At 44.9% G+C, this 23,113-nt stretch overlaps 1 protein-coding gene across 3 annotated transcripts; it reads left to right on the top strand.

Annotated features, from left to right (window-relative positions):
• Window positions 1–8: 8 nt before the first annotated feature.
• ZFPL1 (zinc finger protein like 1) lies at window positions 9–19,112 on the top strand. 3 transcript variants are annotated; one of them, XM_073554449.1, is made up of 8 exons: window positions 9–146; window positions 4,258–4,373; window positions 4,680–4,791; window positions 7,731–7,924; window positions 8,076–8,151; window positions 10,567–10,737; window positions 17,927–18,050; window positions 18,515–19,112. In XM_073554449.1, the coding sequence occupies exons 2-8, from the start codon at window positions 4,272–4,274 to the stop codon at window positions 18,696–18,698; spliced, it is 963 nt and encodes a 320-aa protein (XP_073410550.1). In that variant the 5' UTR covers window positions 9–146; window positions 4,258–4,271; the 3' UTR covers window positions 18,699–19,112. The 3 variants fall into 3 exon arrangements, with proteins under 3 accessions (XP_073410550.1, XP_073410549.1, XP_073410548.1); XM_073554448.1 differs by having other exon boundaries at window positions 81–249; XM_073554447.1 differs by having other exon boundaries at window positions 82–244.
• The last annotated feature ends 4,001 nt before the right edge of the window (window positions 19,113–23,113 follow it).

Raw genomic sequence — 23,113 nt, forward strand, 5'->3', positions numbered from 1 at the left:
CAATCCGCCGCCATATTGCGTGTGGAGGAAGTGACGAGCTGAGCTGCGCCCTGACACCGAGGCTGTCACTGTCACCCGGAAGAGACGTGGCAGATGGAAGTCAGACTTGGTAGTGGGGAAGCAAAAATAGAAAACATCCCCAAGGGGTAAAGGAGGAGAGTCACCGAGTGCGGGGTGTAATGGGGAGAGGGGGCGGGAAGGGCAAGACACTGTGAGAGCAAGAAGGTGGGCGTGATTGACCCTGGTAAGGTATGGCTCCGGACATGGCTGTGTATTGTTCCCTGTTATCAGCCATCTCCGGCTTCTCTAGCTGCTGATGGCTCGGGTGGGATCTCCACGGCTTCCTCAGTGTGGGGTCTTCTAGTGATCTGTGTATTGTCCTCTGTCATCAGACATCTCAGGCCAAATAATTTGGCTGTAAAACAAACCTAAATATATAAAATTGCAGCCAGCAAGAGGCAGATTGGAGAGAGAAGTGTTGGGCTTGTTAGAGGGTTTCTCTGGTGGAAACAAGGCCCCTGGGCCCGGCGGAGTTCTGCAGACGGGGCGCTGCTGCCCCCCATTAGAATGGAGCCTGCTGCCCCGGTAAGCTCCATAGGGAATGAATGGGCAGAGGCGCCACACGCTCTATCCTGAGGATGGGTGCGCCGACCCGTGGAAGTTTGGGTTCTGGTACCTGACCAAACTTTAGTCCACAGTTCAATTCTGGTGCCAGAATCTAACCTGAACCCCACTGAAATCAATAGGGATTCAAAGTTCAGAGCTGGAAAATCTCAACCACTTTTTTTCTCTCTCCTTTTTTTTTTCTTCTTAATTTTTTTTCTCTTTTTTTCTTTCCCATTTTTTTCTTTCTCTTTTCTTTCTTTTTTTCTTTCTCTCTTGTTTCCTTTCTGTTTTTCTCTTTTTCTTTCTCTATATTTTTCTCTCTGTTCTCTGTATTTCTTTCTCGCTCTCTTTTTTTCCTTTCTTTCTCGCTCTTTTTTTTTTTTTTGGTCTGGCAGTGTGTAGTTCAGAGCACATGCTTAGCACAAGTGCGCAACAACCAGCTTTCTGATGCGTATGGTCGCCTTACCCTCCGGCAGCACTGCCAGTTACCTGGCCACTCAATGGCTGTGCTCACAATCTAGTTTTTATTTCCATCTTTTATGATCCGTTACCGGAGCCTTCCATTTGACTAGGTTTTATTTTTCCCTTAAATGTCACCAGTTTGCCCCATTTCGTCTTTTGCAGCCTGCACGTCCTATCATTCTTTAAAAAACATATGGATAGCAGATGGAATAGACTTTGCCGTTTTTCTACAGGAAACTGATCATAAGGGTTTATTATATTGTCCATTTATCTGATCAGTTATTAAGCTCTGCGCCTGCACAGATAACTAAAGGTAACAAAGACCTCTAGTAAAAACGGATCAAAACCAGAGCAAATGTGCATGTAACTGGATACAAAATCTGCTGCATCAGGTTTTTACATTTCTGGGTTTTTTTCTACCTGATTCCATTACAAATGGACGTGTGCAAATGTCTGAGACCCCCTAGAAGGCTGTTATCCAAGGAAAGGAGGGAATGTTATAAAATAATTACTGTAAGTAACTTCTACTCCTCTGGGGTCTGCCTCCGCTCCAGCGCCGCTGCTTTCTCTTGCAGTTCATATGTTCCGACTACTCGCACGTGACTGCTGCAGACAATGATCGTCCTCGGCGGCGACGGGCCCACCATGCTAACATGACCAGTGACAACAGTGATTGTCTGCAGCTACCAGTTAGAAAATCATGACTACAAGATAACGAGAAAAGATAACCAGACCACCGGAGTGTCGGTGAATTTCCAGGGTGCGCGTTGCTGTTTTATCACATGCCATGATTCCTGGCCATTTCTTCCAGGTCCTCCACGCTCCCCAGGAAGTGCTCGCATCCTGCTATAACATAGGCGCTGTTCCCCAGTGTCTGCGCCTCCTATAGGTGTGCCCAGACTTTGTTGAATCACTTCTGTAGTCACCCTAGTTGACAGACCTGTAATATAATGAACCCGAATCTCTTTTGCTCCAGTTCTTCTTGTGCTCATTGTTATTTGCATCGGTTTTTGCTCTGATTTATTAGGTGATTACTGTTGTCATTTGTGCACTTGAGTTTAGACCTGTAGAAAGGATTTCCTTCCTTAATTTGGCACGTTTCGCCGGTACACTTTGTGTGTTAGGAGGACAGCGCCACTATGTAAACCCTACGACCCACATTATAGTCAGCGACAGGCACCATTAGTGTGCGTTGCAGAATGGCACGGTTACACTGCCGTCGTCTTTGTTTTTCTGCTCCTATAACCGAGCAGAATAAATATAATGAAGAACGCAGATGTGAAGATAGGCTAAATCCGTCTCGGGGAACGTTCACATGAGACAGATGTAAATTCCACAGAGCATTACAGTACTAGCAAATGGGATGAGATTTTGGCAAATCTTATCCACAGGCTGGATGTAAATCTGCACGCAAATTGTAAGAATACAGCATGAGATCCGACTTGTACCTTTTAATGCACCGATGTCAAGCTCAAATACACACAGGGCGAAAATGAAAATCTTGGACAAAGTCGTGGGACAACCTTGAGATATATTTAAAAAAAAAAAAAACAGTCTACAGTTGAGGAAGTTTTTCTTTATATAACTATGAACTATGGAAACAAACATAAAGGGGTTGTCCCAAGAGCAAAGTACATTTTAATTAATAGATCTTAGATTAAAGTATTGTAATATGTTATGTAAGAGAAGTAAAAAGCATATGGCCTAATTTAAAGATGTAATAATAAAGGATAAAAAACATTGAATAATAAAATAAGATGCAAACAAAAGTGCCTCTAAACACAGTGTGATGCCCCCACAGTGAATTCCTCCACAGGACCCTCCATGCACACAGTGTGGTGACCCTACTGTACCCCCTTAGTCAATCTTCCCCCCCCCCCCCCCCGACTAAGAAGCTGACCCCATCACAGTATGATTCTCTAACTGTGATCCCCACACTGCCCTCATGCAGTATAATGGCTCCATTCAGTTCCTCATACAGCATATTGGCCACAAAAAGTGTTCCATACAGTATAATGGACCCCACAGAGTGCTCCATACAGTATAGTGGCCCCTACAGAGTGCTCCATACAGTATAGTGGCCCCTACAGAGTGCTCCATACAGTATAGTGGCCCCTACAGAGTGCTCCATACAGTATAGTGGCCCCTACAGAGTGCTCCATACAGTATAGTGGCCCCTACAGAGTGCTCCATACAGTATAGTGGCCCCTACAGAGTGCTCCATACAGTATAGTGGCCCCTACAGAGTGCTCCATACAGTATAGTGGCCCCTACAGAGTGCTCCATACAGTATAGTGACCCCTACAGAGTGCTCCATACAGTATAGTGGCCCCTACAGAGTGCTCCATACAGTATAGTGGCCCCTACAGAGTGCTCCATACACTATAATGGACCCCCTAGAGTGTTCCATACACTATAATGGACCCCCTAGAGTGTTCCATACAGTATAATGGACCCCACAGAGTGCTCCATACAGTATAATGGACCCCACAGAGTGCTCGATGCTGTGTAATGGACCCCACAGAGTGCTCGATGCTGTGTAATGGACCCCACAGAGTGCTCGATGCTGTGTAATGGACCTCACAGAGTGCTCGATGCTGTGTAATGGCTCCTCATTAAAGATAAATACCTCTGCCCTTTCCCCAGCTGCTCCAGTCTCTTAATGTTGTCTTCAGATCCTCTCCACATCTTGATTCAGCGGGTGCATTGTAAAGACGTTATCGCACCCACTGCACCGAGACTTCAGCCGCAGAGGGGGAATTATGAGAGAGGGAGCGTCCTCCATCAATGCTTTCAACTGTATCGGTATCTAGGATGCCGATCTAGTTGAAGACGCAATGCTGGGCAAGGGAACCGGCCGGTGTTGTGGGCCAAATATATTCGGGGGACCCGTTATGTGTCGCGGGCCAAATATCATCCTGCTGGCCAAATTTGTTTGTCGTACGTACTTTAATGGAAAGTTGGGAAATGTTTAGTTTCGTTCTTTTGGTGCTTCTTCAGGGGCTAACATTTGCTGCCCGTTACCGTAACAGACTGAATCCGATTAGTGAAGAATCTAATTACATTGATTGTCTTATTGGTTAGGGGATCTGTCTAACAAAAGCATGGAAAACCCCTTTAAATACATTTTAAATAATATTTTGATATCTGATAATTTATTTATTTTTTTGTTCCCAATCTGTCTAACAGGTGTCGCTGCCATCATGGGTCTCTGCAAATGTCCCAAGAGGAAAGTGACAAATCTCTTCTGCTTTGAACACCGTGTAAATGTCTGTGAACATTGTCTGGTGGCCAATCATCCAAAGGTGAGGCTGGTAACCATCGTGCCGATTCTGTGATTAATATCGTCCACAGTGTCCAGAGTCTTCTGCCCCCTCGTAAAGGAGTATTCTCATTTCTGACATATGGTACATACACTCGCTATCTCTGATAGATGCACTTTATTTGGTGGGCCCCTCATCTGTCTCAGGAAGGAGGCTGGTCTTGTGGCATTGTGAAAGTCGCTTTCGCTTGCTGCGGACCTGCTGTGTGTATATATATATATATATATATATATATATATATATCTCTGAGCTGGGACTAACCCTGTAAAAACCTTCATTGTGTTCCAGTGCATTGTTCAGTCGTACCTACAGTGGCTTCAGGACAGCGACTACAATCCGAACTGCCGGCTATGTAACACCCTGCTATCTTCTAAAGAGACCGCCCGCCTTGTGTGTTATGGTACGGGACTATTTTACATTCTTTAATAACTCTGGATGTGATGAAATCATCGTCTCTACTCAGGTGGTCTGCAGTTTTTGTACATGAGGTGCATGTAAACAAACATTTAAAAGGGTTTTCTCATCATCATAAATGGTTAAAATTGGAAATTGCTTGTAAAAACAAGCAGCTTTGCAATTTACCTTTTCTTAAAAATCCTCTCTGTTCTCAAGAATGGAGAGATTTTTACTTTTAGGCCAGGGTCACACTGGCGAGGAATACGGCCGAGTGAGAGGCGCTAAAAGCACGCATTACACACGGACCAATGATTCTCTATGGGGTCCCTCGCACCAGCCGTATATTTCTCATCCGTATTCTACGCTCCGTGCCAATCGCAGCATGCTGCGATTGTCAGCGTACTACGCCCGCAGTACGCCAATGCAAGTCTATGGGTGCGCAAAAAATACGGATTACACACGGACCAGATGTGTGACTTGCGAGAAATACGCACCCGGTGTCTTTTAGCAAATCCGGCAATTCAGTGCGCTATGCAGTAAACTCACACTGACAGGTTTAATAAAGAAACAAAAGAATAGATATAGACACATAGAATACATATATATATATACATATGCATTCTATGTGTCTATTCTTTGGTTTCTGTTATAACCCTGTCATAGGGCTCCATTATATGTCCATTTTTCAAGCCTGCGAGAAAATCTTGCCATACAGATTACATACGGATGTTTACATGCGCAAAATACGCGACCACACCTTGATTACGGATGACATACGGAGCACTGTTTAGGGGCCATTCATCCGTATTACGCATGTAAAATACTGACCGTATTTTGCGTCGGTTAGTGTGACCCCGGCCTTATTGTTTACTCCTTTTTGCCCGTCATTGGATGTCTCCCCCGATTTGAGGTGGGCTCCAGCGGTGAGCCCGCATCAAAGCCGGGACACATCCGCTGTTTTGAACAGCTGACATGTGCCCGCAATAGTCGCAGGTGGAATCGCAATCTGCCTGTGACTATTAACCCGTTAAACGCCGCTGTCAAACGCATTTCACCGGCACTTCCGGACACGCGGCCGGAAATGCGCGCATCACTGAGCACCGTCACTGGAGACCTCTATGGTTGTTGATGCCACGTTGCTATGAGCGCCACCCGGTGGACGGCGCTCATAGCAATGCAGTATTTCTGCTACATATCGGCGATCTGCTCATCACCTATATGTAGCAGAGCTGATCAAGTATGGCATGCTTCTAGCCTCCCATGGAGGCTATTGAAGCATGCCAAAATGAAAAAAAAAAATGTTTTAAAAAATAAAAAAAAAATAAGTTTAAATCAGCCTCCTTTCGTCCCATTCAAAATAAAACAATAAAAAAAAAAAAATCACACATACACGTATTGGGTATCGCCGCGTTCAGAATCGCTTGATCTATCAATAAAAAAAAAAAGCATTAACCTGATCGATAAATTGTGTAGCGAGAAAAAGAATCAAAATCAGAATTACGTTTTTTTGGTTGCTGTGACATTGTATTAAAATGCAATAACAGGCGATTAAAAGAATGCATCTGCACAAAAGTGGTATCATTAAAAATGTCAGCCTGGCGCGCAAAAAATAAGCCCTCACCCGACCCCAGATCATGAAAAATGGAGACGCTACAGGTCTTGGAAAATAGCCCTTTTTTTTTTTTTTTTTTTTTTAAACAAACTTTGGAATTTTTTTTTCACCACTTAAATAGAAAAAGAACCTAGACATTTTTGGTGTCTATGAACTTGTAATGACCTGGAGAATCATAATGGTATGTCGGTTTCAGCATTTAGTGAACCTAGTAAAAAAGCTAAACAAAAAAACAAGTGTGGGATTGCACTTTTTTTGCAATTTCACCGCACTTGGATTTTTTTTCCCATTTTGTAGTACACGACATGGTAAAACCAATGATGTCGTTCAAAAGTACAACTCGTCCCGCAAAAAACAAGCCCTCACCTGGCCATATTGACGGAAAAATAAAAAAGTTATGGCTCTGGAAAGAAGGGGCGGGAAAAATGGAAATGGAAAACCAAAAATATCCCTGGTAGTTAAGGGGTTGATCCTCTCTCCCCATTGAAAACAGCTGAATGCTTGGCCATGTGGACAGATGGCTATCGGCCTAATATCAGCACAAAATGACTGCTCAAACTAAGCATATTAATCTTCTGGGTATGTAGCACTGATAAGAACGTTAAATTTACTCTCCTAATTTGTTGCTGCTTTTGCCAGAAATGGTTGTGTAGTCAAATATGTCAATGAGGTGTTTGATGTGACATTCCATGGCCAAGCAGTTCGGTGCATTTCCCACCTAATTGTTACATTTTTTTTAAAATTAATTTTATATCTATCAGCGGTGGCTGGTTTCCTAGGAAAAGTGCATTGTGCTTACAAGCTATTTTCTATAGAGCTTGTAAGTGCTGCTCTGAAGCTTTACTGCATCTGGCCAACTAATGTGTCACTGGACTCCTCCGTTGCTGCTTTTGTGTGCAACATTGGAGAATGCTCAGTTTGGGGCAGCAAAGCGTTGATGCTGCTGGTCTGATCTGTCACGCAAGTGGGAGCTCGCCGCCCTCTGGCAAGTAGAAGGTAGGATGTGGATAACCCTTTAATGCTAGCCATAAACATAGAATAACTGTGGGAAGAAGCTGATTGTTTCCCGTTTGTAGTCCCACCATCAATGTTTCTTTTTCTCCTGAAAAATAAATGTTTGATTGTACAGAGGCCGATAGAGATTAGGTGATTGACACATCTGGCTGAGCAAAATGGCATATGCTAACAAATGTCCATGGCCACTATTGTACCACCTACACAGCATCTATAGGATGCCATGTAAAAAGCACTTAATTAATTTTGCCATATTACACGAGTGATCCCCTTTTTTGTAGTTTAGAAATGACGATTATTTTTCTATGTTGCTCCAGATTTATTCCACTGGTCCTGTTTGAATGACTTGGCCTCACAGCTTCCACCAAACACTGCACCAGCTGGATACCAATGTCCAAGCTGTCAAGGACCCATCTTCCCCCCGGGAAACCTTGTAAGTCCGGTGGCCTCCACCCTGCAGGAAAAACTCTCTACAGTTAACTGGGCACGGGCTGGACTGGGCCTCCCTCTGGTACGTTACCACTAAGAACAAGCAGGATGAGCTTTTTCAAATAAGGATATTTTGATGACCAAGATTTTACTAATTCACTTTGTGATCTCAGAGCTTCCACATTGTATTCTATGTCTTTAGATATGTAACCTATATATTTTCTTATGGGTAGATTGAAGAGACTGCAGCTGTCGAGGAGGGTGCGGAACACGATGTCACAGATTACAGGGACTGGTCAGTTGTCAATTGTGAGTGTTTTTATCATATACTAGCTGAAGAGCCGGGCGTTGCCTGGGTATAGTAACCAACTGTGGTTAGTTATAACAAATTATAATGATTATATTGCACATAAAAACCGTGCATCTAATCCTATCCTCTGTGATACTGACTGCTGAGCCGTGTATCTAATCCTATTCTGTGATACTGTCTGCTGAGCTGTGTACCTAATCCTATCCTGTGTGATACTGTCTGCTGAGCTGTGTATCTAATCCTATCCTGTGTGATAGTCTGCTGAGCCGTGTATCTAATGCTCTCCTGTGTGATACTGTCTGCTGAGCCGTGTATCTAATCCTATCCTGTGTGATAGTTTGCTGAGCCGTGTATCTAATGCTCTCCTGTGTGATACTGTCTGCTGAGCTGCGTATCTAATCCTATCCTGTGTGATACTCTCTGCTGAGCCATGTATCTATTCCTATTCTGTGTGATACTGACTGCTGAGCTGTGTATCTAATCCTATCCTGTGTGATACTGACTGCTGAGCTGTGTACCTAATCCTATCCTGTGTGATACTGTCTGCTGAGCTGCCTAACTAATCCTATCCTGTGTGATACTGACTGCTGAGCCGTGTATCTAATCCTATCCTGTGTGATACTGACTGCTGAGCCGTGTATCTAATCCTATCCTGTGTGATACTGACTGCTGAGCCGTGTATCTAATCCTATCCTGTGTGATACTGACTGCTGAGCCGTGTATCTAATCCTATCCTGTGTGATACTGACTGCTGAGCCGTGTATCTAATCCTATCCTGTGTGATACTGACTGCTGAGCCGTGTATCTAATCCTATCCTGTGTGATACTGACTGCTGAGCTGTGTATCTAATCCTATCCTGTGTGATACTGACTGCTGAGCTGTGTACCTAATCCTATCCTGTGTGAAACTGACTGCTGAGCCGTGTATCTAATCCTATCCTGTGTGATACTGACTGCTGAGCCGTGTATCTAATCCTCTCCTGTGTGATACTGACTGCTGAGCTGTGTACCTAATCCTATCCTGTGTGATACTGTCTGCTGAGCTGCCTAACTAATCCTATCCTGTGTGATACTGACTGCTGAGCCGTGTATCTAATCCTATCCTGTGTGATACTGACTGCTGAGCCGTGTATCTAATCCTATCCTGTGTGATACTGACTGCTGAGCCGTGTATCTAATCCTCTCCTGTGTGATACTGACTGGTGAGCTGTGTATCTAATCCTCTCCTGTGTGATACTGGGCTCCCCCTGCAGTCTGTGTCAGAGGGTGGTCTGTGTTGGCACAGTAATAAATTGTGTTACTTCCAGCGTTACAGAAGCACGATAACACCATAGAAATGATAAGAATAATAGGCCTCAGTTACCACAACTGTCTACAAAGAAAACTGTTGCTGATAGCAACCAATCACAGCTCATTTTTCATCTCTTAAACAGCTCTGGGACAGCGTGGCGAGTTTTGAGTGGCGACTTTTGTGTTTCGACTTTTATGTGGCGAGGTTGGTGTATGTGTGGTGAAATGTGTGCTGAGGGTGGTATATGCGGTGAAGCACGTGGTAGTGTGTGGCGCATTTTGTGTGTGTGTTTATATCCCCGTGTGTGGTGAGTATCCCATGTCAGGGCCCCACCTTAGCAACTGTACGGTATATACTCTTTGGCGCCATTGCTCTCATTCTTTAAGTCCCCCTTGTTCACATCTGGCAGCTGTCAATTAGCCTCCAACACTTTTCCTTTCACTTTTTCCCTATTATGTAGATAGGGGCAAAATTGTTTGGTGAATTGGAACGCGCGGGGTTAAAATTTCGCCTCACAACATAGCCTATGACGCTCTTGGGGTCCAGACGTGTGACTGTGCAAAATTTTGTGGCTGTAGCTGCGACGGTGCGGATGCCAGTCCCGGACATACATGCATACACACCCACATTGAGCTTTATATATTAGATTACTATTGGTGTGTGTAAAATTATATATATATTTAATACAGGTGGTAAGGATCTGGATGACAGGTACGTGTTGACTGAGATGGTTTTTATTTTGACTGGATTTTGGGTCCAGGATTTAGGAGTGACCAAAAAGAGCATGAGTGGGAAATGTTGCTCCTAAACTCCAGTCTGGGTCTTGCAGGCCTAATAACTGGCAGCTGTGAATAGCTCAGTAGTTTGTGTTGTGATAGACCTGGAGACAGACTGTTCTTGATGGACAGTCTGTAATAGAGACTGAGAAGTGCCTGTAAAACCAAGTTGGTGAGACCGTTTGATTACTTTGCCTTACCCAGAGAAAGGACTGTTTTGCTATTTATTTGTGCTGAAGAAAGGACTGTTTTCATTTTGGAGCTGTAAAGTTTATTATTCTTCATAAACTAATATATGTATTATGCAGGTTCAATTGTGTGTTAATGACTCTTTGCTTCGTCTTCAGCCTCCTCCTCTGATCACATGTCAGAAAGCTCGGAAATACAGCAACAGTCCGGGTATCTCTACACTTCAGTGCCTGCCCCCACAGCTCAGCACAGCTTATCGGGCAGCATGTCTAAGGACCACAATGTGATGATCGGAGATACAGTAGCTGACAGTGTTACTATCAATGCAGGTAATGCAAGAAAACACCGGAATAATGCATTCGGCTATATGGTGACAGAAAATTGTGATTTCATTTAAAGTTATTACCATTTGAAGTTTAAAATTCCTTGCTTTAATCCCAAGATTGTGTATGTAATATATTTTTTTTTTTTTTCTTCTAGGGAATAAATGGTTTTGCATTACAAACATGTTTTAGGCTGAGTTCACACGTCGCAGTTTTTTTTGCGTTTTCGCGGCGGTTTTAAACACGCGATTTTTCAGAGAAAACGCGAAAAATAAGCATCCCATGCATTCCTATGGGATTCCGCAATGCTGTGCTAATGCTGCAGTTTTTTCCGCTGCAGAATCGCTTCGCGGTAAAAAACGCAGCATGCTGAATAATTTAGCGGAATTGCGGCGATCCCGCACCCATAGGAATGCATTGTTCTGCTTACTTCCCGCATGTGGCTATGCCCACCATTCGAAAAGTAAGCAGAACATTTGCGGATGGTACCCACGGTCCGGAGGAGAGGAGACTGTCCTCCGGGCTGTGGGTACCATATCCCTGTAAAAAGTAGAATTAAAATAAAAAATATTGTTATTCTCAACTTCTGGCGTCCCGCGTAGTCTTCCTGCCTCTCTCCACGCTCCCGGTCCCAGTAATCCTTTGCGAGAATGACCGCGATGACGTTGAGGTCTCGCGGTCATTCTCGATGACGCCGCGGGAGTGCGACATCTCACGGTCATTCGCGCAAAGGATTACTAGGACCGGGAGCATGGAGAGAGGCGGGATGGCTGCGCGGGACTCCGGAAGTTGAGAATAACAATATTTTTTATTTTTTTACATTTTATCTTTTACTACTGATGCTGCATAGGCAGCCTCAATAGTAAAAAGTTGGTCACACTAGTCAAACATTATCTACAGATCGCTTGGAAAACGCTAGCATTCTGCAAGCTAATTACGCTTGCAAATCGCTAGTTTTTCCGCAGGAATTTAAAATGCGATTTTTCCCCGCGGAATGGAATTCCGAAATTCTCGCGGTAACTTCTGCAAGAGTTCCGCTACGTGTGCACATAGCCTTACTGTTAGAAGCAGCTTATATATCCAGTCAGACTACCGATAATAGAGTTGCATGGTTGACTTCCCATAGGTTATATTCCCAAAATATGGATGCTAAATCTAAACACAAACTATTTTTTACTCGTCAGTCCTACTTTGAATTGGGAAACCAGGCAGGTAAATTGTTGGCCTTTTTGGTGCGCCAACATAACACATCTAACACTATACTTCACATTCGGAAACCAGATAATTCAATAGCGACCTCAACTGAGGATATACGTCATTGCTTTTCTGACTACTATAATACATTATATACTTCTGGGGGTGGTCTTGGTGTCCAGGAATGTCTGGATTACTTATCAAACATTAAATTCCCCATATTAGACTCCACTCAGCGGGCTCTTTTGGACGCTGCTGACTTCACTATAGAAGAAATAGAGTGTGCTATGATGGATATGGCCTCTGGGAAGGCTCCTGGACCGCATGGGTTCCCTATTGAGCTGTATAAAGATGTATTAGCGCCATTTCTCTTAGAGGTGTTTCAGGGGATTGTGAGGGGGGGTGTAATCTGGCTACCAGACTGAAATCGGTTATATTGGATCTCATACACCCTGACCAAATTGGTTTCATGCCTGGCAAGAGCACTTCCATTAATATTACGCGGGTCCAGTCGGTGGTTCAGTATAGTTCTTTGGTGTCAGACAATACTTGGGCTTTGGCATTGTTAGACGCTGCTAAGGCCTTTGACTCCCTTGAATGGCCTTTCCCATTTGCGTGTTTGCGGAAATATGGTTTTGGTGATGGATTTCGAAAATGGATTAGCACAATATACGCAAAGTCTAAGGCTCGTGTAATCATAAATAACTATATCATAACCATTCTCTCTGTCTAGAGGGACGCCGCAGAGGTGCTCTTTGCCCTTGTGATCGAGGCGTTGGCAATACACATAAGGTCCTCTCTGAATATCAAGGGCATAAGCATAGCAGATCGTCTAGATACTATCGGCCTTTATGCTGATGACATGGTGATATTCATGGATAAAACAGAGGAGACGCTGCCATATGTGATTGGAACCATTGATAAATTCAGTAAATGCTCGGGTCTATAGATTAACTGGGAGAAATCCATCTTGTTGCCCCTTTCTCACAACTCTGTCTTCGTTGCCTATTGTGTCACATTTTAAATATTTAGTAATTAACATTCCCAAAAATTGTGAAATTGACCTACAACTTAATATCCTTCCACTATTGGATCTAGTTAAGCTTAAATTTGCATCGCGGAGTAAACTCCCGCTATCTGTTTCTGGTCGCATAAACCTCATTAAGATGAAGCTTAGTTATTCCCTCCAACACAGTGTGCTGCTGATCCCTAAAGCCCCGTCACACTAAGCGAGATCGCTAGCGAGATCGCTGCTGAGTCACAAGTTTTGTGACGTAACAGCGAGCTCGCCAGCGAGATCTCTGTGTGTGACACCTATCAGTGACCGCCCCCCGACGGGTATCGCCGATCAAACTCTAATGGCCTGGGCCATTTTTTATCGTTGGTCTCCCGCTGGCCAGCATGCATCGCTGCGTGTGGCAGTGGGAGACGATCCATCAGCGAGCTCCCAGAGCTGTAAGTAGACGCTGGGAACTGGTATCCAAAGTAAACAGCGGGTAACTAAGCGCTGCGCGTTCTTAGTTACCCTCTGTTTACCTTGGATACCAGCCCCCATTGCGAACACGCTGGTATCCAAGGTACACAGCGGGTAACTAAGAGACGTGCGTCGCTTGTTACCCGCATCGTCACTGGTCCTCATCGCTGGTGAGATCTGCCTGTTTGACAGCTCACCAGTGATCCTGACCAGGTCATATCGTTGTCGGGATCGCTGGTGCGTCGCTTAGTGCGACTGGGGCTTAAGCCTTTTTTTGTAAATCTAAATTCTCTAATTACCTCTTTGATATGGGGAAAAACCAGACCCAAGCTTAAATGATCTACTTTACAAAGACCTAAACAGATGGGCGGGGTGGGGTGGGGCGGCGCTGCCAGATTTTTATTTATATTATCTTGCTGGGCAGATTAAGGGCCCCGTCACACATAGCGACTCACCAGCGATCCCGACAACGATATCAGCATGTCAGGATCGCTGGTGAGTTGCTATGTGATCGCTGGTGAGCTGTCAAACAGGCAGCTGCACCAACAACGCCGAGCCCGCGGCGTCGCTGTGTACGTTAGTTACCAGCGTGCTGATGCAGGGAGCTGGTAACAAAGGTACACGTCGAGTTTCTAAGGGGCGCGCGTCACTTAGAAACCCTCTGTGTACCTGAGTTACCAGCTCCCTGCATCAGCGCGCTGGTAACTAAGGTACACATCGGGTTTCTAAGCACCGTCCGTTAGTTACCAGCGCGCTGATCGCTGGTCTCCCGCCTGTCACGCAGCTATTGCGTGCTGGCCAGCGGGAGACCAGCGATCAAAAAAATGTCCTGGCTATTCCAGAACAATCAGCGATAACCAGCAGGGGGGCCGGTCGCTGGTCAGTGTCACACACAGCGATCTCGCTGGTGAGATCGCTGTTGCGTCACAAAACTTGTGACTCAGCAGCTATCTCGCTAGCTAGATCGCTATGTGTGACGGGGGCTTAAGGTCTTGAGTAGATGGATGCCTGAATACCACTTATCTAAGGGTACCGTCACACTTGGCGACACACCAGCGATCCCGACAACGATGCGACCTGGTAGGGATCACTGGTGCGTCTCTACAAGGTCGCTGGTGAGATGTCAGTCAGATCTCACCAGCGACCCAGCAACGATACGAACGATACAATGGTCATTGGGACCCTGTCTCTCAGACTTGTAGTATTGAGGTTGTTTGTCGTTGTCCCTGTCAAACACAGCGATGCATGCTGGCCAGCGGGACACCAGCGATCAAAAAATGGCCCAGGACATTCGAGCACGATCAGCAAAATCGCAGCAGGGGCCCGATCGCCGCTATGTGTCACACGTAGCGAGATCGCTGTTGCATCACAAAATCGGTGACGCAACAGCGATCTTGCTCTGTGAGACGGGGGCGTAACTCCGAAAGTCACCTGGCACATGTTGTGAGAATTGACTGCCCACTTTAATTTTCAAAACAAATAAACACAGCACTCCCCGATTATTACCTTTACTCCAATTAGCGAGGTCAGTTTGGAGACAGATTAAAAAGGTGGTCCATTTTGGGGATATTGTAGCTGAAATGCCATTATGGAATAATGCTTATTTCCCAGTGCTCCTGAATCACCACCCATCCACTAAGTTCTGGATTTTACATGGTGTTTCCTCGGTCAGAGATTTATATGTAAATGGTGTCCTAATGTCCTTTGAACAAATTCAATCTAAAAACAATATCCCGATGTCCCAGTTTTTTCGCTACCTTCAGCTTAGATCAGCTATTCAGTCACATTTACGATCTGTGGGCGGGATCCAGACTATATCATCTTTTCTTTTAATAGGAATCCTTAAGTCGCAGGGGCCCCGGGGTCTTATTTCCATTCTATACATTTATATGCTCTCTGAGATACCACAAGAAAATACAGAATGACAGATTTGCAAAAATACTCTGTAATAAAAGATGACAGTAATCAGCAAGTGCTGGATAACAAATACAGGGTATTTAGTCGATACTTTTTTTGCGCAAAAAATGTACACCAAGCTGCTGCACCACGTCAAGGTAACCCTATTGAAGCAGTCCCTATATAATGTATTAAAAACCTGAACATGTGAACAGTGTCTAATATGAACAGGATTCAGACAGGCCGCTCCCTAGTAAGGGCTTGTGGTCTGAGACAGCTCTTATGTGCACGTCACACAAGAGCGGGGTGGGGTCTCCCAAACCATGCTAAGCAAGGAAAAAAACGGATTAAAAACACACATGTGACATGCACAAATGTGAACACGTCAATCAGACAATGCTCACACCACCCAATAACTGAGATACAACAAGAAAACACAATGACAGATTTGCAAAAATACTCTGCAATAAAAAATGGCAGTAATCAGCAAGTGCTGGATAACAAATACAGGGTATTTAGTCAATACGTTTTTTTGCGCAAAAATCTATACCAAGCTGCTCCACGACGTCAAGGTAACCCTATTAAAGCAGTCCATATCCCAATGTATTAAAAACCTGAACATGTGAACAGTGTCTAATATGAACAAGATTCAGACTGGCCGCTCCCTAGTGCATGTCACGTGTGTTTTTAATCAGTTATTTTCCTTGCTTAGCATGGTTTGGGAGACCCCACCCCTCTCTTGTGTGACGTGCACATAAGAGCTGTCTCAGACCACAAGCCCATACTAGTGAGTGGCCTGTCTGAATCCTGTTCATATTCGACACTGTTCACATGTTCAGGTTTTTAATACATTAGATAGGGACTGCTTCAATAGGGTTACCTTGACGTGGTGTAGCAGCTTGGTGTACATTTTTTGCACAAAAAACGTATCAACTAAATACCCTGTATTTGTTATCCAGCACTTGCTGATTACTGCCATTTTTTATTGCAGAGTATTTTTGCAAATCTGTCATTCTGTGTTTTCTTGTTGTACCTCAGTTAGTGGGTGGTGTGAGCATTGTCTGATCGACGTGTTCACATTTGTGCATGTCACGTGTGTTTTTAATCCACTTATATGCTCTCTGTGGGAACCGGCTCTGCCCTGGTAGCGGTTAGGGGGAGGTGGGGAGTCTTATTCCTGATGCTCAGGACGAGGTTTGGGAGGAGGGTCTCGAGTCTCCGATTAGTGTGTCTCCATCAATCAGTAATGGAATGATTCAATTTTATATATGATACGCCAGTCATATTTAACCCCGTCACGACTCTTCAGAATGGGTCGACTCCAGTCTTCGGATTGTTTGAGATGCCACTCAGCAGAGGCAGACTTTATTCATATGGCGTGGAGTTGTCCTATTATCCTCTCCTACTGGAATGAGGTAACATCACTGACTTCACTAGTACAAATCCCGATTCCTCTTAACCCGTTGGTCTGTTTATTTGGGGTGCTGGACAGGGAGATGTGGGGACACTATGTTAGCATTTTCTTGCGGGAGACCCTCTTTCTGGCTAGGAAGATGCTGGCGTTACGGTGGATGGGTGGTGTGCGTCCTTCTCTCGGAGCATGGATTGAATTGGTAAATTCAGTTATACCGTATGAACGAACGCTATATCAGAACCGGGGCTGTCCAGGGAAATGTGATAAAATTTGGGATAGGTGGAACTCCTCCCCTCTCACTATTCTAGTACGTATTGGTTCAGTACCACCATAAATATTATGATTAAAATATCTTGGGTTATCCTATGGCATCAAATAGCTATTAATAATACATAACTGTGCTTGGCAGTGTGTTAGTAGTAGTTGTAGTTTAAATAGATGTGTAGTATAATTTTGAGATGTATATCGTCAAATAGTTATAAAGACAAAATGTTTTGCTCACTTGTTGATTTGGTTTATTATCCTTACAGGAATACATGGACTTATGAAACCAAAAGTTGTACTAAGGATCTATTATGCAAGATTAGTGTTCCTTTATAGTTGTTTAGACATGTGCATGTGTATTACTTGGCGATATGCATATGTGTATATGTTGTTGTATGGTTAAACAAATTTAAAAAAAAAAAATGTTTTACTGTTGGTAAATTAGCAAAAGCTGTCCTCTAATTTCAGCCATTCCAAGAGGTATTGCACATGCTGTAATCCATTCCAGCAGGGGACATGGGACCCCTGTCCTTGGGATGTTTTGGGGTTACACTGGTGGGGCCTCCACAATCAAACACTTGGCACCTATTCTGTGGATGTAAGTGATGAGTAGAGTTGAGCAAAAAGACTCACAGGAGCTTTAACGAGTGGTCAGTGGACCAGAGCCTTGAGAACGACCTCCTTCCTACCTGGTGGCATCCTATGCTCCTCTTCTGATTGGTAGGTCCATCAAAATGTCATGCATGTATGTCATGCCGCAACGGTGATGTCGGGCCAGGCCTAATCAGAAGTGGCTAACAGGCAGGAGGTGGTTTTCAAAGCTCTGCTCTGGTAGCCTCGTACTACCAGTGTGGTTGCTGTACCAAAGTCCCGTGAACGTTTTTGTTCAACTCTAGCAATTAGTGTTAATTATAGGAAAACATCTTTAATGTACATTTTTCTTCCTTCTGTAGCCTCCACCCCTAGAAAGATTTACGACACTCGGGATTCTGCTGCCTCTCAAGACGCTGTGATCGACTTTGATGATGACAAATATAGGAGGAGACCAACTCTAAGTTGGTTGGCACGAATACTCCGGTAAGCTGTCTTCCACCATTAATTTCAGAGTTGTTTGTTTTTTTTTAGTTACTTTACATGTTTCTATTCTTCATCCAGGTTTGACATCTGTGTCTGAATATAGGAAAATCAGAGATATCTTCTAAGTGCAAAGATGTATCATCTTATACTTTTTTCCTTACACCAGGGCTTCTCAAACTTTTTTTTATTTATCAGGACCTCATTGTTCAGGTTTTAGAAATGCGTGGGCTTAACCATTAGTTGGCGAAGTCGTCTTCTCTTAATAACAGTGTGTCCTAATTTACTTGATGAAACTAATTATAATATTAAAATAAGCACAATGTGAGCCAATTTTTAATATTGTATATTACTATGCCTCTACCAACAACTGGTGGGTTACCTTCCCATCAATGTCGCTTCACACTTTGATTTCAAGTTGTAATAGTTTACAGTTTGGAGAATAATTCAGTTTTATTTCTTTGCAGCAATCGCACCGGTTCCAAGTCCCGACCTGTTTCCACCAAACAACGGTTCCTGATTATTCTCATTATTGGTGTATTGGGCTTTCTAACTGTAATTCTTCTCATGTCAAAATGGGGCAGAGCATCTGCTGACAATGACCCAAACCTTAACCCGCTGTTTAACCCTCATATCCGGGTTGGGCAGTAGTAGATAAGGCTGTAGCATTCCAGTGAAAGCTAGAAGAAATGGACCTCGTCTCCACCGCAGATTAGATAGAAGGCCAAAAATATCCCAGATTCCAAGGTGGAAAAGTACATTGGTGGTCTCATTTAATGGAATAGTCGCAAGTCTCTTATGGAGAACTGACTTGTTATTCCAGCTATAATGGTTTCTCTTCCCAGTGCGGAGAGCTAGATGTATGGAGGCATCGGTGGGGATGTGGGCTGTGGTGGGATCCTTTCAGTGCCTTTAGAGATGGCACACAACACACGTCAAACATCGTAGAGGTGTCGTGGACGACATATTTGCTCCTCAGTTTAATTTAATAATTATAATTTTCTGTGTATAGTGGAATTGCATCTCTCCAAGAGAATAACATAAACAAGGTTTGATCAGTTGTAACATTCGGTGTACAGAATTTTTTTTTTCAGTGAATATACTGTAATAATTTCTCACATTTTGGGAACTCTCTTTTCCCTATAGTCACACAGTGTAATTAAGCCGCCAATCACCCAACAGATAAGCAGAACACTCGTTCTTCGGGTGACCTAATCTTTCCGTTTGCTCAGAAGATCATCGTTCTCGACATCTTATCATCGGACTTAAACAAAACCTGTGCTGCCGAGAACAATGCCGGTCTATGCGCACCAAACAATTGTTCTATTGATCGCTCTGTGCACATATTAATATGCGGTCTGCCTATCTAAACATGCCGATCAGCAAATACTTATTGCTTGGCGGTCGTTTAACTCTCTAAATTGGCTAATATGAACGCAACCTTACAATGGGAAAAGTGAGAATCCCAGACAAAACAGCATTATTAAGGATCACTAATAGATGTTAATTAAAATACACATTTATGACTGTTCGTTGGCCTGTATGGTTGGTTTTCAGGTTGTGATATATTTTCTAGCTTCATTCACATTTCCGCTAGCGGAACTATTGGCAGTTAGTACAATCTGGAAGCCGTTATCTGTTTGTCCTTAGTTTATATGAGGATTTTCTAGAAAAAAATGGTTTCTTAAAGCACCAAACCCATTTAACAATGAGAGGCAGACACCCATTATTGATTTATTTTTATTTTTTTGCTAGAGGAAAAAAAATTGTCAAGAATTTTTAAGTGATTATGAACATGAGGAATGTTTGATATTCCCCTAAGGGTATGTTCACACATGTAGACAAGTAGCTGCTACTTGATCTCGACACTAGACGTTCTGCACAGCTAAGCCGCCTGCTTCTCTTATGTGCAACCTGCAGATTTATGCTCCACCACACAGATGAAAATCCACTCTGGATTTACGGAGACCTCACAAACTGGAATCCCTGCTGAAGTCAATGTCAAATCCTCAGTTGGTGAATAGGGTACGGTGGCAGAATACAGGGGTCCATTGAGGAACACTTGACTGGAGTGTTTTGTATTGTTTTTAGTTTGTTTTTTTTAAATTTGGTTTCTTATTACTTATTGTTTTTCGAAAGTGTGAAATGAATCCTAATTAAACGTTACTCTATAAAAGGAAAGTGACAATCCAGGCTTCATTCAGTGCGTAAAAGGTCATCGTTTTATGTATTGTGCACTTGATAAATCTGAAACAAGCCTGAAGTTATAAGAACTTTACTAATCCTCCCAGTGCTGCATTCACAATTCTGCTGAAACAGTGGCACTCGCAGCTGAACTCATAATGCAGTGGAAAGTTAGTTTTCTTTATCGCCTTATTGGGGGACACAGATTACCATGGGTGTATGCTGCTGCTGCTGCTAGGAGGCTGACACTAGGCAAAACAAGAAAATTAGCTCCTCCCCGGCAGTATACACCCACCGACAGGCACCAAGTACCTCAGTTTGTGCTTAGTGTCTGTAGGAGGCGGACCGGGATCTCCCCAGATCCGCATTTAACTTTTTCCTTTTTAGGATTTTGTTGTGTGTATTAATGCTTTCCATTTATTTTTCAGATTCGGCATCGGGAAACAAGGTGTCAATTCATCCTGCTTTCCCATATAAAGCGGCTGAGCGAGCAGTGTGGTGTTACCCACATTGCAACTCTCAGTACCGCAGGCAGGACCTTTTCCCTTATCACCCTCGGGTGTTAGGGCTGATGACAGGTGGCCGGTCCTAGCCGATTCCCCTCCTCACCCCTCTCCCGGGACAGGGCTGAGAGGAAGACGGCGGTCACCAGCGGTGACGTTTCCCCCTCTAATAAGAGATTGGCGCCGTCTTCTGCACCGTGCGGACATGGTGCGGGTACAGAGGATTCTTTCTCCCAGCGGCCTGCTCTCTATTCGTGGGCCCCTGCGGTCATCCTCTTGAGGGGCGTCAGGTAAGCTGTCTGAATGTCCCCGCCAGCCCCGCATTCAAGCATGGACCAAATCTGATCCTGCAGCTATCTCACAGGCTCCTCTAGTAGCCCCCCGGTTTCAGACTCCCGCCCTGCATTCATTCCACCTGGAAGCTATCATGGTCGGCGCATCGGGTACATCTCCACCGCCCCTGTTTGAATTTCCCGCCCCCTTTCTGGCTTCAGACGCGCGCCTCTCTCTCTCCATCGCTCATCACTAAAGGGGTTCAGCGGTGGGGTCCGTGGGCGGCGGTGGTCCCGGTACCTTTATTATCTCTGCGGCCTCGCGGGCCCTGGGTGCGCCGCCGGTTATTAGACTCTGGTAGGAGACGCAGTGTTCACTTTCACTTTGAAAGCTCCCTCCTCCCGCTCTGCGCGTGATTCCTTTTGCGCCTTTTTTAGCCCATCACAGGGCTGCTTTCTCCTTGGCGCTGTCAGGCTTCCCCCTCCTAACCGCGCCTCCTCGGGTCTTTATCCAATCACACAGCGTTGCCGTTAAGCCCCTTCAACGAATCTCTGCTTGGGGGACACAGCGGCGTCCTGCTGCCCATCTGAACCTCAGTAGACCCTGCTCTGCTATTTTCTTGAGGCCACTATTAGCTCCCCACGGCAGTCCCTTATCAGATTCTTGTACACATATGCCCAACCCTGCAAGGGCTCTCTGTTCCAGACCCATCGCTATTCACTACGCCTGCGCGCGCTGTAAAAAGTGGGCATCAGGTCAGTCGTCTCCCTTCTGTCCATCCTGCAGCCCTTCTATTATGTCTGCCCCTCAGGAGCACACCAAGCCCCGTAATGAGAGCACTCCACCTCCCCCAGAGTGGGCCGTTGCTATGTCTCAGTCAGTCTCTGACCTGACTAAAGTTTCTCAGTCCCTGGTCCAGGTCTTAGAACGTTTACCTCAGCTATCTACAGCCACCTGTGCGCCGACCGCCTCTCACGCTGAGTTGCCCGCACCTGACCGCGACATTCAGATGGACAGACCGGGTAGGAGTTCTAGGAAGCGGGCTCTGTCCGGCTCTTCTTCCAGCTCACAAGGTCCTTCCGCTTCTCCCAAGCTACATTCCGCATCTCCTTCATCAGAAGACGACCTTAGGTCAGACGATGATTCCCAATCGGGATCTGACTCAGAGGCAGACCACATGTCTAAAACACGAGACATGGTTGATAGGCTCATATCGGCTATTTTCCAAACACTCAAAATAAAACAGGAAAAGCACCTCTTCAGGAATGCTCTGTTTCTTTGAGCGAGCGAAACCTCCCTCTCGAACCTTTCCAAATCACAAGGAGTTCGATATTTCCTTATCCAAACACTGGGAACACCCTGAGAAACGTTTTTCAGGCCGCAAGTACTTGGATGTGCTATATCCCTTCGATGAGGATCTACTCACAAAATGGACCAAAGCTCCCGAAGTAGATCCACCAGTTTCCCGTCTCTCCTCTAAGACGGTTCTATCCCTTCCGGACGGGGCTTCACTTAAAGATCCAACAGACAGACAGAATCGCTGGCTAAGTCAATTTTTGAGGCATCCGGCGCCTCTCTCTGTCCTATTTTCGCCTCCGCCTGGGTGGCGAAAGTCATTTCAGCTTCGGCCAAAATTCTTTGCAAGGGCATCTTAGCTGCAGCCCCGCAGGATGAGCTGGCAGATCTAGCAGACCAAATTAATCATGCGGGTAAATACCTTTTGGCCGCCTCCTTGGACGCGGCCGGGTGCGTAGCAAGAGCTAACATCAACATTGTAGCCATACGCCGCATCCTTTGGTTGAAGTCATGGAGTGCGGACACCACTTCTAAGAAGTTGCTCACCAATCTGGCATTTCACGGTTCTAGGCTCTTTGGCACAAAGCTGGATCAGATAATTTCGGATGCCACTGGTGGTAAAAGTACCTCCCTTCCTCAGTCCCGGCCTAGAATGTTTTTCAGCAGAAAAGCTTCTCGGCCGTTTAGGTCCTTTCGGCCCTTCTCTTCCACTGAAGGTTCATCCCAGCAGGAGCGGCCCTCCACTTCCAGAGACCGGAGAAAACCATCATATAAACACGCTCCCCGCTGGAGATCAAGAGGTCAGGTCTT

The sequence above is a fragment of the Dendrobates tinctorius genome, unplaced genomic scaffold (assembly GCF_039654945.1).
Source record: "Dendrobates tinctorius isolate UK_male_01 unplaced genomic scaffold, ASM3965494v1 ptg000211l, whole genome shotgun sequence".
Taxonomy (NCBI): Eukaryota; Metazoa; Chordata; class Amphibia; order Anura; family Dendrobatidae; genus Dendrobates; species Dendrobates tinctorius.

Bases quoted from the DNA above. Each gene is read 5' to 3' on its own strand.
- ZFPL1 (XM_073554449.1), top strand. From the start codon at position 4,272: ATGGGTCTCTGCAAATGTCCCAAGAGGAAAGTGACAAATCTCTTCTGC. The intron at 4,374-4,679 runs GTGAGGCTGGTA...ATTGTGTTCCAG, and splicing joins TGGTGGCCAATCATCCAAAG to TGCATTGTTCAGTCGTACCT. The intron at 10,738-17,926 runs GTAATGCAAGAA...TTCCTTCTGTAG, and splicing joins CAGTGTTACTATCAATGCAG to CCTCCACCCCTAGAAAGATT.